The sequence below is a fragment of the Myxocyprinus asiaticus genome, chromosome 6 (assembly GCF_019703515.2).
Source record: "Myxocyprinus asiaticus isolate MX2 ecotype Aquarium Trade chromosome 6, UBuf_Myxa_2, whole genome shotgun sequence".
NCBI classification, from domain to species: Eukaryota; Metazoa; Chordata; class Actinopteri; order Cypriniformes; family Catostomidae; genus Myxocyprinus; species Myxocyprinus asiaticus.
In genome coordinates this window covers 1,021,534-1,037,592 of record NC_059349.1, presented here as the reverse complement: position 1 = coordinate 1,037,592, position 16,059 = coordinate 1,021,534, and the positions used below count along the sequence as shown (strand labels likewise).

Genomic DNA, 16,059 nt, shown 5'->3' with positions numbered 1-16,059 from the left:
AGTTTTTGATTCGTTTTGGATAAATATATAGCTAAAATGCACTGTGAATCACTGTAGATAAAAGCATCTGCCTGTTTATACCCCATAGATTTTACTACCAAAACTTGTATGCACTGTACGGCATTTGTATACATGTCTTCTCTGGATATATTGCAAGAGATTGCCTGTGGGGATTTTTGTAGAGACAAATGGCAATGCTTTATACTGTAGACCCTGTCCCAAACCTATTTCATGAATGCCTCCTTTGCAGCCGCATTGCACACATTTACAAAGCCCAAACCAGTGCAGACTTTACAGCATACAACTACCCAAAATAGCATGCAAATGTACCAGTAGCCAATGTATGTAATCAGTAGAGGTTCACCTCCACAAATTAAGCCAGGTTGCTTTCATACCAGTTGCGAACCATACTGGATTCTACCTGAACTCTACATCAAACCCTCCTTTTTAAATGGATTTGGGATTCAATTGCTTGGTGCACACCTGAGCTCAGAAAACATTTCATACCAACCAAATTAACTGAATGATCTTGAATGGAAGCAGGTCCACACCAAACCCTCTAGTGTAAAAAGCAAAACAAAATCCAGTTAGAGCTGTGTGACATTGATGTTTCCCCCTTTGTGCCATATTGTTTATCAGATGCTTCTCTTTCAGGTAACTGTGCTCATTTCCATAAGGGTGGCTGGTGGTACAATGCCTGCGGTCAGACCAATCTGAATGGAGTGTGGTACTCAGGAGGAGTTTATCGCAGCAGATTTCAGGATGGTATTTTTTGGGCAGATTACGGAGGTGGTTTTTACTCCATGAAGTCTGTGCGTATGATGATCAGGCCAATTGACTGAAGAAAAAGCATGACTAGGCTGCAGCTTTTTCTGCATCTAATCTATTCAGGATCTGTGGGGAAACACCATGCAAATTCAACATGATGTTTTATTTATCATCTTGTCTGTGTCCCTAGGCCAGAAAAGCTAGTGAAATATATAACAGCTTTAATAAATAATTTTTTGTATAAACATTTTTTTTTTTCTCCATTGTTTTATTTTATGTGACAGCAAAATAGATGGTTGGTTTTGAGGCACTTTTGGACAAAAGTGACATCATCATTGTCGGTTGTTTGTAATTAAACCTTCTTTAAATGTCCTTAGAGTTGTATAATAAAAAACAAAAATATGTTTTGCCGAATTATGTCAACAACAAACAAAAGTTTTCTTTATGCTTAGAAATGAAAGCTGAAGAGATAAGATTTGAGTAGTTTAGAAGAATGGGAAAAGTTTTAAATCATGCATCATTTTAACATCTGCTTTTCACACCATGGCAATGTAAAAAGTGTTTTCTCAGGTAATATAAAATGTAACATCTAAATTAGCTGATTTTATTCAAGTCAGTTATACGATTTAAAATAATTCAATCAACCTGACCACATTGAGTTACACAAACAAAAGTAATTTTGTAAAATATGTACATAACAGATTACATAGACAATACAAAGAGTGAAACACATCCTGAATTCAAATAAACAGCATTTGACAGCAGACAATCAGATTTCAGCTTTTGTATGAAAGTCATTTTTAAGGTTATGATCATATAAGTTTAACTCATTAAAATAACAACTGCACATTTTTACAATTTACAGTGCAGGCTAGTGCTCATGTATCGACAGCAATCATGAGCTTTCCACAAAGAAGAAAATTTGAAAGTAGCAGAAGTACAAGACAAAAACAAATGATTTTCTCTAAATGCTTTCATCAATAGTTTATACTCCAACATACTTCTCCTTACAATAAATTATCCTTGATAATACAAATTTATAATTACTCAAACTCCATGACATTCCTTTCTGTTATTAGCATTTGTCATATTCTTCTTTTATCTAACAGTGTTTCTGAAAAAGCCTCCATTTAAAACACAATTCAAATCAAGCTCTCGGCATACCACTTTTTTCCTATCTCATGTATTTTGTCTAAGGAAATTAAGAGTTTGTTTTGGTGGTTTTGGAGACAGAGGGAAAAGAGTCTGAAAACAACAGAGCCAGAAGCACAGAGGCAGACAACCAGAAACATATTGCTCAAATCCAGGCAACAATGGGGGAAAGTGGTTGAGAGAAACCACTGGAATGGAACAGGCCAAATTTCTGTGGCTGATGTGTGTTTTTTCCACTCTCCTCCATCAGTCTAACTACAGAAAATGTATATCTTTAAAGCAAGCTTTATGTTGCAAATCAAGTTTGTGTTTCTCTGACCACAACAGGTAGACATATTAGTTTGATTACATTTCTAAATTTGATTGAAAAAAGTGAAATAGCTTTTTTTTTTGCCTGTAACCTACATGCCCTATTGCCCTGCTATCATATCACTGACTGCATGTTTTTATCGGTAGATGTTGACATTGGCGACAGAGTTGGATTGTTGCCATAATCATTAACTACAAAAACTTTGACTACTTTTTTTTTTTTTGCATTTGAACAAACCTCTAACCCTATTTATGAAACTTTAGTGCGTAACTTGTGCTGTTTGTGTGGACCAGAGCCATATGTAAGACCAGAATATCACAGAGATTTGGGGTGGGCTCTTTTGACTTAGGCCAGTAAGAAACCTAGCAACCACATAGCAATGCCCTGTTAACCACTTAGAATACAGAATGGCAGTGACTTTTGTACAGGCAAGCACAACTCACATTTTCATCAGGCAGTTTAAAAAATCTACTTATTTGTAATTAATTTTCATAAATGTAAAGTAAATTCTAGTTTTGGATCCAGGCCTGCATTATTTTCAGTGTGTGGTTTGAGAAAGTGATATTTCATAAAAAGGAAAGCAAAAGAGAACCAATATGTACACGGAGGAGCAAAAATTATACACCCCATCCAAGTGTTGAAGTCAAGAATTAAAATAGTAACTATAAACTCAACAGCACAGATTTAAAAGACATCTTCCTTGAACAATGTTCCAATAATGCATTAAAAACACCACAAAAACTGAGAAAAGTGAAGCAAATACATTCATCTCAACCATACAATTAAACGTGACTGTTAAACAGCTTGTGTTACACCAGTGTCGTCTCACACTGACAATCAACTGGAGAAAAGAAATAGCCAAGAGACCAATAACATGCTTCCATAAAAAGTTTAATACATCTTCATGGAGTGTTTATTGCTATTTAAATGGTTGCTCAAGTGGGCTCAAAGTAAGTTTCAGGAGAAAGAATCAGGAATCCAATGTTATCGAAACAATACGTAAATATCGATATAGACATTTTTTTTTAGATGTACTTTTATTTTAATACTCATACGTCAGCCACGTCCGTACGCATTTCCCTCAGGCGATGAAACAACCTTATTACATTCATTTGACTTTGAGCGCTAAATATGCTTTTCATGTGGGACACGGATATGCGCGGGGTGTTTGAAGCCAAATTGTGCTCTGCTATCCGTGCAGCGTGCGCACGCGTCAACCGGGCTTTCCGCGAAATGCTAGCTCCAGTGACAGCATCAGTGTGAGCACGTCAACCGGGCGCTCCTTAAAATGCGAGCTCTCGTGACAAACGCATAGTGGCTCACATGCGCGATTAATTCAGGTTTTCATCGATATCATTGCGCATGCGTCCCATTTGAATTTTACATGAGAATTTGCTTTTTTAAAGTACCATGGAGCAGTTCAACCATCATGTGAAATGTCTTGACAACGCCGACAATCTGAACAGCACTAATGATGTAAAGAGAAATCACCTGCTCAGCACTAGCATCATTTATAAGTCTTTACACATCTACACATGAACACCCTTACTAACATTTATCCCAGTTAAAAGTAACAGAATTTTTTATTACAACTGTGGAAGCACGGATAGCACAGATAGTTGGAAACAAGTCATGGGTATGTAAGTACTTTGAATTGGATTAAACTGAGAAATAGCTGTAATCAAAAGATTGATGATTGATGAACTTGTGTGTGACATTATTTTTTAAATTATTATCTGTATAATTTTTTTCAGCATCTGAAGTACCTTATTTTGTTGTGGATGTCCCAATGTGGAAACTAAATTTGCACTTTTTAGAGAGCTCAATAAAATATTCAGATTATATTTTGGTTGCATTTGAGGGCAAAACAAATTTCATTGATTGTGTAAAATAGGCACATAATATCAGAATATCGACCGCAGGGCCCTGAATCGAATCAAATCGAAATCATATCGCAGCAGACTTTGAAGTATTGGGAAATATCGGATCACAGGCCAAGAGAATCGATATAAGATTGTATCGTGATGAAACGTCCGATTTACACCCCTACTATCTATCTATCTATCTACGGTATGTATGCATGTCTATACCGTCTTATATATCGTCTTAGCGGACAAATGGCGGTTCCCTGTCTACCAATCGATTTAAAAGAGAGCGCTAATAAAATGTCACATGATCCTTAGCAATGAGGTCAACTCCACCTTATTCTTATTTTAAGATTTCCTTACTAAAAGTTGCTCTTGGCAGTTTTGTGAATAGGTTTTAAGCAAAAACTCCTAGCTAGAAACTCTTTGGAGAACTCCTAGTGGTAAGATAAAAATCTTTGTGAATACGGCCCCAAATCATCAGAAAAATATGACAGAGCTTCTAGTCCACTCAGAGGTTGAGATATTCTATGAAATAAGTAGGGAGGTGCATGAACTGAAAATTATATGGTGTCACACCTGAGACGTTTGCCCTAGCGTCCACCAGAGGTCGCTAGGTGTGACTTTTAGTATGAAGTTCTGTTTACCTCTCTTGTCTCCTGTTCCTGCCCTGATTGTTCCCAGCTGTTTCTCGTTTACCTTGTTTGCCCCAATGTATTTAATGTCCTTGTGTTTGCTTGTGTCTTTGTCAGCTGTTTCCTGTTACCCCCATGGATGTGATGTTTGTTCTGTTCCTGAGTTTTTTTATCTGGACTCATTTTCTTATTAAATTAAAGCTGCACTTAGATCCTGCTCTCTTGATGTCTTCCTGCTTTCATTACAGATGGAATGTCTATGGAAGAGCACATCTTTGAGGGTTAAAATGCGTTAGAGCGCCACCTAGATTTCAGATCTGTGTGTTGTGATGTTATGTGATAGAGAAAAAAATATTTTTTCTAGTGCTTGCTGCCATCTAGTGGAATGAAATAAAAGTTTTCAAAGTGAGGTAGAGTGAACAGACCCAGAATTACGTTTACAAAGTTCTGTTTAAAAACGTTCTGTTTATCATAAGATTATAAACACACAATATTTTTTATGAATAGTTGGAGTTTTATTTTAAATTATCATTATTTGGGGGTATTTCTGAAAAAATGAGACCAATTTTTTTGCAATTAGTCCACAGTATGTGTGAATGCTGAGCTTTTAAATGTGAGTGTAATAAAATTGTGGGCGGCAGCCCAAAAATGCACCAGAGTTTAAGTTCAAGATTCAGTAATAGTAGATTCAAATCTACTACTAATAATTTTAAGGCAAAGTTTCATTTAATAACTTTATTTTGCATTTCTGAAGAAAATAGGAATTGTGCTTTCCCATGCAAAACTTGCTGCTACACATATGGGTTTTCTGTCTTGTTGCTAGGGCATTGCTCTGTGGTTGTTAGGAGGTTGCTTATTAATCCAAGTCAAAAGAGTCCACCATCAAGTTGCTATGATATTCTAGTCTCTTGATATGGTTCAGGACCCTCTTTCAGTGTAATGCAAGCATGATTTTATGTATCATTCATTAGTTGTGCATCAAAGTTTAATACTTGGGGTTGTGGAAATTAGTAACCCTAAGTATGAGCAATAGTAAATTAAAGTAATATAATAGTAAAATAGTAAATAGCTTAATAACACTAATAATTCTTGCCATGAAAAATGATGTAAATTGCACAAACACATACATGTTTATTTTTTTTATTTATACCTTTTTTTCAGACATGATCTAAACAGTCAGTACATTATTTTTTTTTCACACTGAGAGACAGTATGGCAATTATAGGTAAATAAACTCTTGCTGTTGTTTCTAAATATCAGCAGTATGCCTGATTACCAAACAAATAATCTTTATGTCTGTATACAGCATATTATAAATGCCACATGACTGACTCTAACATTCTTATAGACACTCAGTAACTTTTCCAACCATCCAGAAACCACAAATTACCATAAATGTGTTGACTGCATTAATACATCCCTTCAGCAGCCACCAGCAAACAGTGATCTAGTGTGAGTAGAGTTTGCTTGCTTGAAGGAAAAACCTTCATTCACCACTGGCGTAGTTTTATTGGCTTAGTGGGCCCGAAAACAGACTGGTAATGGTACACGTTTGACCAGGCAGTATCATGAAGCAGAACGCTGTAGACTGATCCAAACCCTGTGACTGTTGTCTCTCAGGAGGTGCTTGAGGGTTGAAGTTGACATCTTTGGCACAGATGAGGTAACCACCAGGCCCCGGATCCAATCATGAGATTGGCCCACCTTGACAACGACACCCACACCCAACCCTCCAATGGTTTGGCCCACCCGGAGGGTCCTATAGCCCCCTTAGAGCTGGTGTTGGTCCTGGAAACCACACTCACGTCCTGGTGGCGTCAGGTGATATCTGAACAGTCTGAAGGGTCATTTGGAGAGCCAAAAACTCTTTTGACTCTGTTCAGTGGAAAAGAACTATGACATGGCGAACTGAGCTATGCTATGGAAAGCCAAAAAATCTAATTTGAAGGAAAACTGGTTTCTGGTAACCCCAAGCAGGCATTGTATTAGTCTTAGACATGGATGAGGAGACAATTGTCAGTTCTCCTGAATTCCAGTTGTAATGAATTTAAAGGGTAGTCCACCTAAAATGAAGATTGTCATTATTTACTATATGTTATAAAAAAAATATACAATATATGAACATATATATTAACATATACAGGTGCATCTCAATAAATTAGAATGTCGTGGAAAAGTTAATTTATTTCAGTAATTCAACTCAAATTGTGAAACTCGTGTATTAAATAAATTCAATGCACACAGACTGAAGTAGTTTAAGTCTTTGGTTCTTTTAATTGTGATGATTTTGGCTCACATTTAACAAAAACCCACCAATTCACTATCTCAAAAAATTAGAATATGGTGACATGCCAATCAGCTAATCAACTCAAAACACCTGCAAAGGTTTCCTGAGCCTTCAAAATGGTCTCTCAGTTTGGTTCACTAGGCTACACAATCATGGGGAAGACTGCTGATCTGACAGCTGTCCAGAAGACAATCATTGACACCCTTCACAAGGAGGGTAAGCCACAAACATTCATTGCCAAAGAAGCTGGCTGTTCACAGAGTGCTGTATCCAAGCATGTTAACAGAAAGTTGAGTGGAAGGAAAAAGTGTGGAAGAAAAAGATGCACAACCAACCGAGAGAACCGCAGCCTTATGATTGTCAAGCAAAATTGATTCAAGAATTTGGGTGAACTTCACAAGGAATGGACTGAGGCTGGGGTCAAGGCATCAAGAGCCACCACACACAGACGTGTCAAGAAATTTGGCTACAGTTGTCGTATTCCTCTTGTTAAGCCACTCCTGAACCACAGACAACGTCAGAGGCATCTTACCTGGGCTAAGGAGAAGAAGAACTGGACTGTTGCCCAGTGGTCCAAAGTCCTCTTTTCAGATGAGAGCACGTTTTGTATTTCATTTGGAAACCAAGGTCCTAGAGTCTGGAGGAAGGGTGGAGAAGCTCATAGCCCAAGTTGCTTGAAGTCCAGTGTTAAGTTTCCACAGTCTGTGATGATTTGAGGTGCAATGTCATCTGCTGGTGTTGGTCCATTGAAAACCAAAGTCACTGCACCCGTTTACCAAGAAATGTTGGAGCACTTCATGCTTCCTTCTGCTGACCAGCTTTTTAAAGATGCTGATTTCATTTTCCAGCAGGATTTGGCACCTGCCCACACTGCCAAAAGCACCAAAAGTTGGTTAAATGACCATGGTGTTGGTGTGCTTGACTGGCCAGCAAACTCACCAGACCTGAACCCCATAGAGAATCTATGGGGTATTGTCAAGAGGAAAATGAGAAACAAGAGACCAAAAAATGCAGATGAGCTGAAGGCCACTGTCAAAGAAACCTGGGCTTCCATACCACCTCAGCAATGCCACAAACTGATCACCTCCATGCCACGCCGAATTGAGGCAGTAATTAAAGCAAAAGGAGCCCCTACCAAGTATTGAGTACATATACAGTAAATGAACATACTTTCCAGAAGGCCAACAATTCACTAAAAATGTTTTTTTTTATTGGTCTTATGATGTATTCTAATTTTTTGAGATAGTGAATTGGTGGGTTTTTGTTAAATGTGAGCCAAAATCATCACAATTAAAAGAACCAAAGACTTAAACTACTTCAGTCTGTGTGCATTGAATTTATTTAATACACGAGTTTCACAATTTGAGTTGAATTACTGAAATAAATGAACTTTTCCACGACATTCTAATTTATTGAGATGCACCTGTACATTAAATGTAAGGAAAACAGACATATTAAAGCTGCACTAAGATTATTTGGTTAAAAATCAACAAATTGCCATTATTTATTGAGTACATAGACACTGATTGACAGTGTTCAACAGATGTCCTTACCTTAGCCCGATTCACTACTGTAAGCCTATAAAAATTATTTGTATTTTAAGCTGTTGGTTCGGACTTGGCGCAGAATCGCTGACTTGTCATTCATCCTTGCATCATTGTGTCATCAAACTACACTGTAGACCAAAGTGCTGAACATTAGAGTTAAAACAATAAACAAAATACAAACATTAAAATCACATCACACAGTGTCACAAATCAATTAAAACAATATACATAAACAAATAAAATAACATAACATCACAACACACAGTGTCCATCAAGTGTTGAAAGCCAGAGAAAACAGATATATTTTTAAATGAGCATTAAAAATGGAGATAGTAGAGGAGGATTTAATATCTAGTGGAAGACCATTCCACAACCTTGGACCAGCAACAGAAAAGGCACGATCGCCTTTTAGCTTTAAGTGTGACCAAGGCATCGTAAGAAGAAGTTGGTTAGCTGATCATAGTGATCTGCATGAGTAATGAAGATTAACAAGATCCATAACATATCCAGGAGCCATTTCGTGAACTGCTTTAAAAACATATCAGGACCATATTGAATCCTGTATTGAAACATTAACCAATGTAGAGAAGCCAAAACAGGTGAAATATTGTCACTCTTCTTGGTATTTGTGAGCATCCTGGCCACCATATTCTAACTGCAACCATGACATAGATGCCTGTCTAGTCCCCAAATAGAGGGCATTACAGTAGTCGAGGCAGGAGGAAGTAAAAGCATGTATCACCTTCTCAAGGTCATTAACTGAAAGAATCAGTTTAATTCTGGCAATGGCTCTAAGTTGACAAAAGCACCTTTTCACAACAGCCTTTATCTGCTTATCAAATTTAAGGGCTGAATCAAAAACTACACCCAAATATTTAACTTGCGTATGTAAATTGGGACTTATACAAGGATCCTATTTGTGGACTTCAGTTCAGCCTATAGTACCATCATGCCTGATCTTCTCTCAACCAAACTGACCCAGCTCTCCGTGCTCACCCCCATCTGTTGATGGATCAACAGCTTTCTGACAGATAGGCAGCAGCTAGTGAGACTAGGGAAACTCACATCCGGGACCCTCACTATTAACACTGGTGCTCCTCATGGATGCATTCTCTCTCCACTGCTCTTCTCCCTGATGAACAAATGACTGCACTACAAAAGACCCCACTGTCAAGTTCCTGAAGTTTGCAGATGATACCACGGTCATCGGCCTCATCCACGACAGTGACGAGTCTGCATACAGATGGGAGGTTGAACAGCTGGCTGTCTGGTGCGGTCAAAACAACCTTGAGCTTGAACAACCCACGCTCAAAACAATGGAGATGATAGTGGACTTCATGAGAAATACCCCCGCCCCCCCACCACCATCCTGAACAGCACTGCGGCAGCAGTGGAGTCATTCCGGTTCCTGGGCTCTACCATCTCTCAGGACCTGAAGTGGGACACCCACATAGACTCCATTGTGAAGAAGGCTCAGCAAAGGTTATACTTCCTTTGCCAGCTGAGGAAGTTCAACCTGCCACAGGAGCTGCTGACACAGTTCTCCTTGGCCATCACTGAATCTGTCCTGTGTACATCTGTAACTGTCTGGTTTGGTTCAGCCACCAAATCAGACAGAAGGAAACTACAACGGACAGTCAGGACTGCTGAGAGGATTATTGGTGGCCCCCTGCCCACCTTCCAAGACCTGTATGTGTCCAGAGAGAGGAAATATGCAAGTAGAATCACTCTGGACTCCACACACCCTGCCCACTCCCTCTTAGAACTGTTGCCCTCTGGCCGATGCTACAGAGCACTGAGCACCAGGACATCCAGGCGCCAGAACAGTTTTTACCCTCAGGCCATTTTCCTCATGAACAGTTAAACTGCCTTAGGACTCCCCCATAGTGCAATAATGTAAATACATATCTCATGTACATATGTAAATTCACATTTATTTCAATAACTGTACATACCCCTACCTTGCAAGATGGCGCCTGTGCCTGTGTTTGGCTCTGCCGCTGCCACTATCTGTCTACCTCGTTTTGTGTTACCTGTTCTGTATGTCATTCTGTTGTTTCTGCTACTTCTTAATGATGGTCTTGCTGCTCAGTTGAATGATCGGCAAACTCTTTTATACATAAGATCATCTATGGTAGATCATAGTGCTCTACCTCCATGGGCTGATATTCCACAATCATTACTGTCCACATCAGCGCAGTTAGTCGGTGATTCTGGTGGTGGTTTTCAACACCGAAGTTCCCACAGACATCGGAGGAAGCGAGGGAAAAGGGCCAGAATTCAGGTGAAGCTGAGGCTGTTCTGAAAGTGAGTCATCGTGGGAAAATGGTGTCTATCGCTGCAGGTGAGTTTAGCCTCAGTGTATCCTGCTTTTCCGTGTATTGATTCTCCCTCTTCTATGGCTGGTAATGTTAGTTTTTACATTTACATTTATTCATTTTGCAGACGCTTTTATCCAAAGCGACTTGCAAATCATCTTAAGGAGACAGTGGTACGAAAAGTGCCATATTACAAAGTTTCACAAGCCTCAGAATAGCATTCAAAACAGATTGAAGTGCAACAAGGATTGTTTTTTTTGTTTTTTAGTGACTGGTTAAATGCTCATGGAAAAGATGTGTTTTAGCCATTTTTTGAAGACAGAAAGTGAGTCAGCTTCATGGATGGAGTTTGGAAGATCATTCCACCAACATGGTATGATGAAGCCGAAAGTTCGGGAAAGTGTTTTGGTGCCTCTTTGTGTTGGTACAACAAGGCGACGTTCCTTAGCCGACCGCAGGCTTCTAGTGGGCACATAGCTCTGCAGAAATGATTATAGGTATGCTGGAGCAGACCCAGTGACTGTTTTGTATGCCAGTGTCAGAGCCTTGAACTTGATACGTGCATCAACCAGCATCCAGTGAAGAGAGACAAGGAGTGGTGTAACATGCACTCTTTGGTTGATTAAAGACCACACATGCTGCTGCATTCTGGATCATTTGCAGGGGTCTAATTGCACATGCAGGGAGGCCTGCAATGAGAGCGTTACAGTAGTCCAGTATTGTTATGACAAGTGACTGAACAAGAAGTTGTGTGGCATGTTCAGAGAGGAAGGGTCTTATCTTCCTCATATTGTAGAGTGTAAATCTACCTGATCTTGCGATCTTTGAGATTTGATCTGTGAAATTTAGTTTGTTATCGATGGTTACCCCTAGATTTCTGACCGTTTTGGAAGGTGTTACTGTAGTTGCACCCAGCTGCAAGATGATGATGTGTTTAACAACAGGGTTGGCTGGAAAGACAAGGAGTTTGGTCTTGGCTGGGTTAAGTTGCAGGTGGTATTCCTTCATCCAGGCTGAGATGTCTGCCAGGCAGCCTGAGATTCAAGCAGTCACTGTGGTGTTGCTGGGCTGGAAAGACAAGTAGAGTTGTGTGTCATCAGCATAGCAATGGTAAGAGAAACCATGTGCCTGAATGATGGGTCCCAGTGATGTTGTGTATATAGAGAAGAGAAGTGGCCCAAGCACTGAACCCTGAGGTACCCCAGTAAGTAGCTGATGTGGCTTGGACACCTCACCTCTCCAGGCTACCTTGAAGGACCTACCTGAGAGATAGGAATTAAACCAGTCAAGCACAGTTCCTGTGATACCCAGTGAAGAGAGGGTGGAGAGTAAGATCTGATGGTTGACTGTGTCGAAGGCTGCAGAAAGGTCCAGTAGTATCAGGACGGATGATCTGGATTCAGCTTTTGCCTGTCTCAGTGACAGACAGCAGGTCAGTCTCGGTGGAGTGTCCACTTTTGAAGCCTGACTGATTGTCATCCAAATCAAATCAAATCACTTTTATTGTCACACAACCATATACACAAGTGCAATAGTGTGTGAAATTCTTGGGTGCAGTTCCGAGCAACATAGCAGTCATGACAGTGATGAGACATACCAATTTACAATAAACATCAGATTTACACAACACAATTAAAAATCTAATATACACATAATTACACACAACACAATATACAAATAATAACATACAATGTACAGTATACAATACACACAATATAGAATACACATTATACAATAAAAATAGTATATATAGTATAAATAAAATGTACAGTAGTTTGTATTGTACTGTATTGACATTCAGGCTGTCAGTATGATAGTCAGTTGCCAGTGTGTTGTTAAGAGAGAATATAATTTATGACAGTCCAGTGTGAGAAAATAAGGTTAATAAAGTGCAGTGCTGATGTATATTGATCGTGAGAGATCAAGAGTTCAAAAGTCGGATTGCTTGGGGGAAGAAGCTGTCGTGAAGTCGGCTGGTGTGGGTCCTGATGCTGCGTTACCACCTGCCTGATGGTAGCAGTGAGAGCAGCCCATGCAGCAGCTTGTTCTGTGTGAGATAGGCAGAGATTTGATTGAAAACTGCCCTTTCAAGTGTTTTTGCCATGAATGGGATGAGAGAGACTGGTCTGTAGTGTTCTATTTGTGTGGGGTTAAGTGCGGGTTTCTTCAGCAGCGGGGTTACTCGAGCCTGCTTAAATGCAGTGGGAAAAGTGCCTGTAAGTAGTGATGTGTTAATTATGTGAGTGAGTGCAGGTAAGATGGACGGAGAGATGGCCTGTAGAAGGTGAGAAGGAATGGGGTCATGGGAACAGGTGGTGGAGTGGTTGGAGAGGAAGAGTTTAGAGACCTCAGTGTCAGTCAGAGGAGAGAACATAGAGACAGAGGAGTTGCATACAGGAGATGGGTGTTTGACAGGGTGAGGTGCTGAGAATGTATTGCTGATGGCTGTAACCTTATTAGTAAAAAAGAGAGCCAGGGGCTGGGTGGTGTAGTACTTTGAGGAGAGAGGACACATGTTGTCTAGACAGGTTGTGTGGGAAGAGAGGGAGAGACAGCAGTGGAAAGGCGAGAGGCTGAAAGAGAATAGAGATTATGGCGAAAGGAAACCAAAGGTGGAGTCTGTTTTAATGTAGATGGGAGAGTCATGTTGAATTGAATAAAGTATTGATCAGAGATATGTAAAGGAGTAACAAGTATATTTGAGTTGGTACAGTTACGTGTAAAAATGAGGTCCAGCTGGTTGCCCGATCTGTGAGTTGCTGTGGTGCTTAGACTTTTCAAGTCAAATGAGGCCAGAAGAGCATTCAGTTCAGTGGCCTGGGGCTTGTCTTTGTGTATGTTGAAATCACCAAGAACCACAAGTGGCTTACCATCCTCCGGGAAGGAGGACAGCAGGTCATCCAACTCCTCGAGAAAGTTTGCTAGCTGACCTGGAGGGTGTTAAATGACAACAACATGTATTTTTGTGGGTTGCATTGTAATAATAGCATGGAATTCAAAATTAGTAGTGTTACATAGAGAAGAGTGTGGTGAAAAAGTCCAGTTGTTATGAATGAGCAAACCTGTTCCCCCACCCCTACCGGTGTGTCGAGGGGTGTGAGAGAAGTTGTTGGAGAGAGCAGCAGGTGTTGCTGTGTCCTCTGGATATTTCCATGTTTCTGTCAGTGCCAGGATGCTGAGGGTGGACTGTGTGGCAAAGACTGGAATTAAGTCAGCTTTGTTCACAGCTGACTTGCAGTTCCAGATTCCCACTGAGAAAGAGAGCAGAGCAGGTGCTGAAGTGCAAAGTGGCCATAGGTTGTGTGGGTTGCATTTTGTCTTGCATCTATATCGTGCAAACGGTCTGTAACAGATAACAGGGATGTGCTTGAAGGCATATGTTATTTGTGAAGTAGACATGTTAGTATGTATAAGGAAAATAAGAAAAGAGATAAAATTGAAAGATACTTAAGTGCTATGGTGAGTGGCGCCTTGTCGGTGTCCTTGCTCAGTGGACTCGCACAGGTAGACTCGCTGGTCTTTACACAAATAGGTCTTCACACGAGGAGGGCTTTACACAAGGGCTACCACTTCCGCTGCCGCTTCCGCAACAGCATTCACGTCAAATATATACACGATGCTAATGAGCCGTACAGTGAAAAAAGCAGGACACGCCTTAATGCTACTTAGCACAAAGCTAGTCACGTGGGCAGCCGAAACTACAGGTCGCGCGAGGTGAACAGGGCGGGAACAAACACGACTTCAGTACACCGCAAAAAATTATGCTACACTTTAGCAATAAATAATACTCTAAAACAAGTGAAGCACTGTTTATAGACACTAAAAACAATGATGGTTTTACACACTGGACAAACAACTCTAAATCTAGCAGTTAATACCCTGGGACAAGTCAAAACAATATAGCACACACACCAACACACATTTAAGCGACACGACTTCAAGCCAGTAAACAAACAGCACAAGTCTAGCAATGAATACCACTCTACAACAAAGTAAAACAATGAAATAAACACTTACATGCAACTGCAGACTCCTACAGATAAATCGCTTCTCATATGCATTTGGAGACCGTTTTCCCACTGGCGAGTAGAGTTTTCGTGTGCGGCGGAGTCCCCGTGAACTCCGTATGCTTCCTCGCAGAATCCCTGGTGAAGTCATTACTATACCTCTCAAGATGGCACTGGTAAATGCTCGTTCAATAACTAACAAAACTTTTGTGTTGAATGATATTATTCAAACCAAGGAGTTGGAATTTTTGTTTTTGACTGAAACCTGGCAGAGAAATATGGAAAATGCTCCGTTTTTAGAATAATGCCCAAAGGATTACACTTTTATTAGCCTGCTTAGAACCTCAGGCCATGGTGGAGGACATGCTGCTGTGTTTAGAAAACATTTCTTTTGTCGGATGGTAAATGTTGGGACTTTCTCCTCTTTTGAAGTGCAATGTTACAAGTTGGACGTACTAATCCTTTTTACTGTGTTTAATTTACCGTCCACCTGGCCCAAACAGTCATTTTTTAGATGATTTCAGTGATTTTCTTTAAAAAAAAATGTTGTCATCTGTTCTTAAGTTTTCTAGTATTGTGATTCTTGGTGATTTTAATATTCATATTGATGATGTCTCTGATAAACCTGCATCTAATTGTCACTGAATCTTTTAATCTTACTCAACATGTTACTGATCCCACTCATATTAAAGGACATACTCTAGATGTTGTCTTTAGTTTTGGTTTATATATCAGCTGTTTTGTCTGAGGACCTTCGTATTTCAGATCATAATTGTATTTTATTTGACCTGCCCTTTTAATCTAAACTCATCATGTGGTAGTCGGGTAATTAATTCTCACATCCTACATTTTCTGCTGCTTTTGAAAATATCACCATTATTATGTCACACAGAAATGTCAAGTGCAATCTTTTAATGAGTATTGCCTTTCAATCTTGGATGAAGTTGCTCCTATGAAATCTAGAGCAGCTCCTTTGATCAATTCCACCCGCTGGATGAACGATAATATTCTTTCTTATAAATGGATTTGTCGTAAAACTGAGCGTTTGTGGAATTCTACTCATTTACTAGTTCACTATCAGCATTTAAAAGAACTCTTAATGGATTTCAATAGCATGGCTAAGGATGCCAGAATTAAACACTTCTCCAATCTTATATCTAGTAGCAGACG

The 16,059-nt window shown here is 39.8% G+C and overlaps 1 protein-coding gene across 2 annotated transcripts in view; it reads left to right on the top strand.

Annotated features, from left to right (window-relative positions):
• The window catches only part of angptl1b (angiopoietin-like 1b), a 41,406-nt gene extending 39,884 nt beyond the window's left edge, over positions 1–1,522 (top strand). For both annotated transcript variants that reach the window (XM_051701182.1, XM_051701181.1), the window contains exon 6: positions 655–1,522. In XM_051701182.1, coding sequence (XP_051557142.1) covers positions 655–842 — 188 coding nt within the window. In that variant the 3' untranslated portion in view covers positions 843–1,522. The remainder of the gene's footprint in view (positions 1–654) is intronic.
• The last annotated feature ends 14,537 nt before the right edge of the window (positions 1,523–16,059 follow it).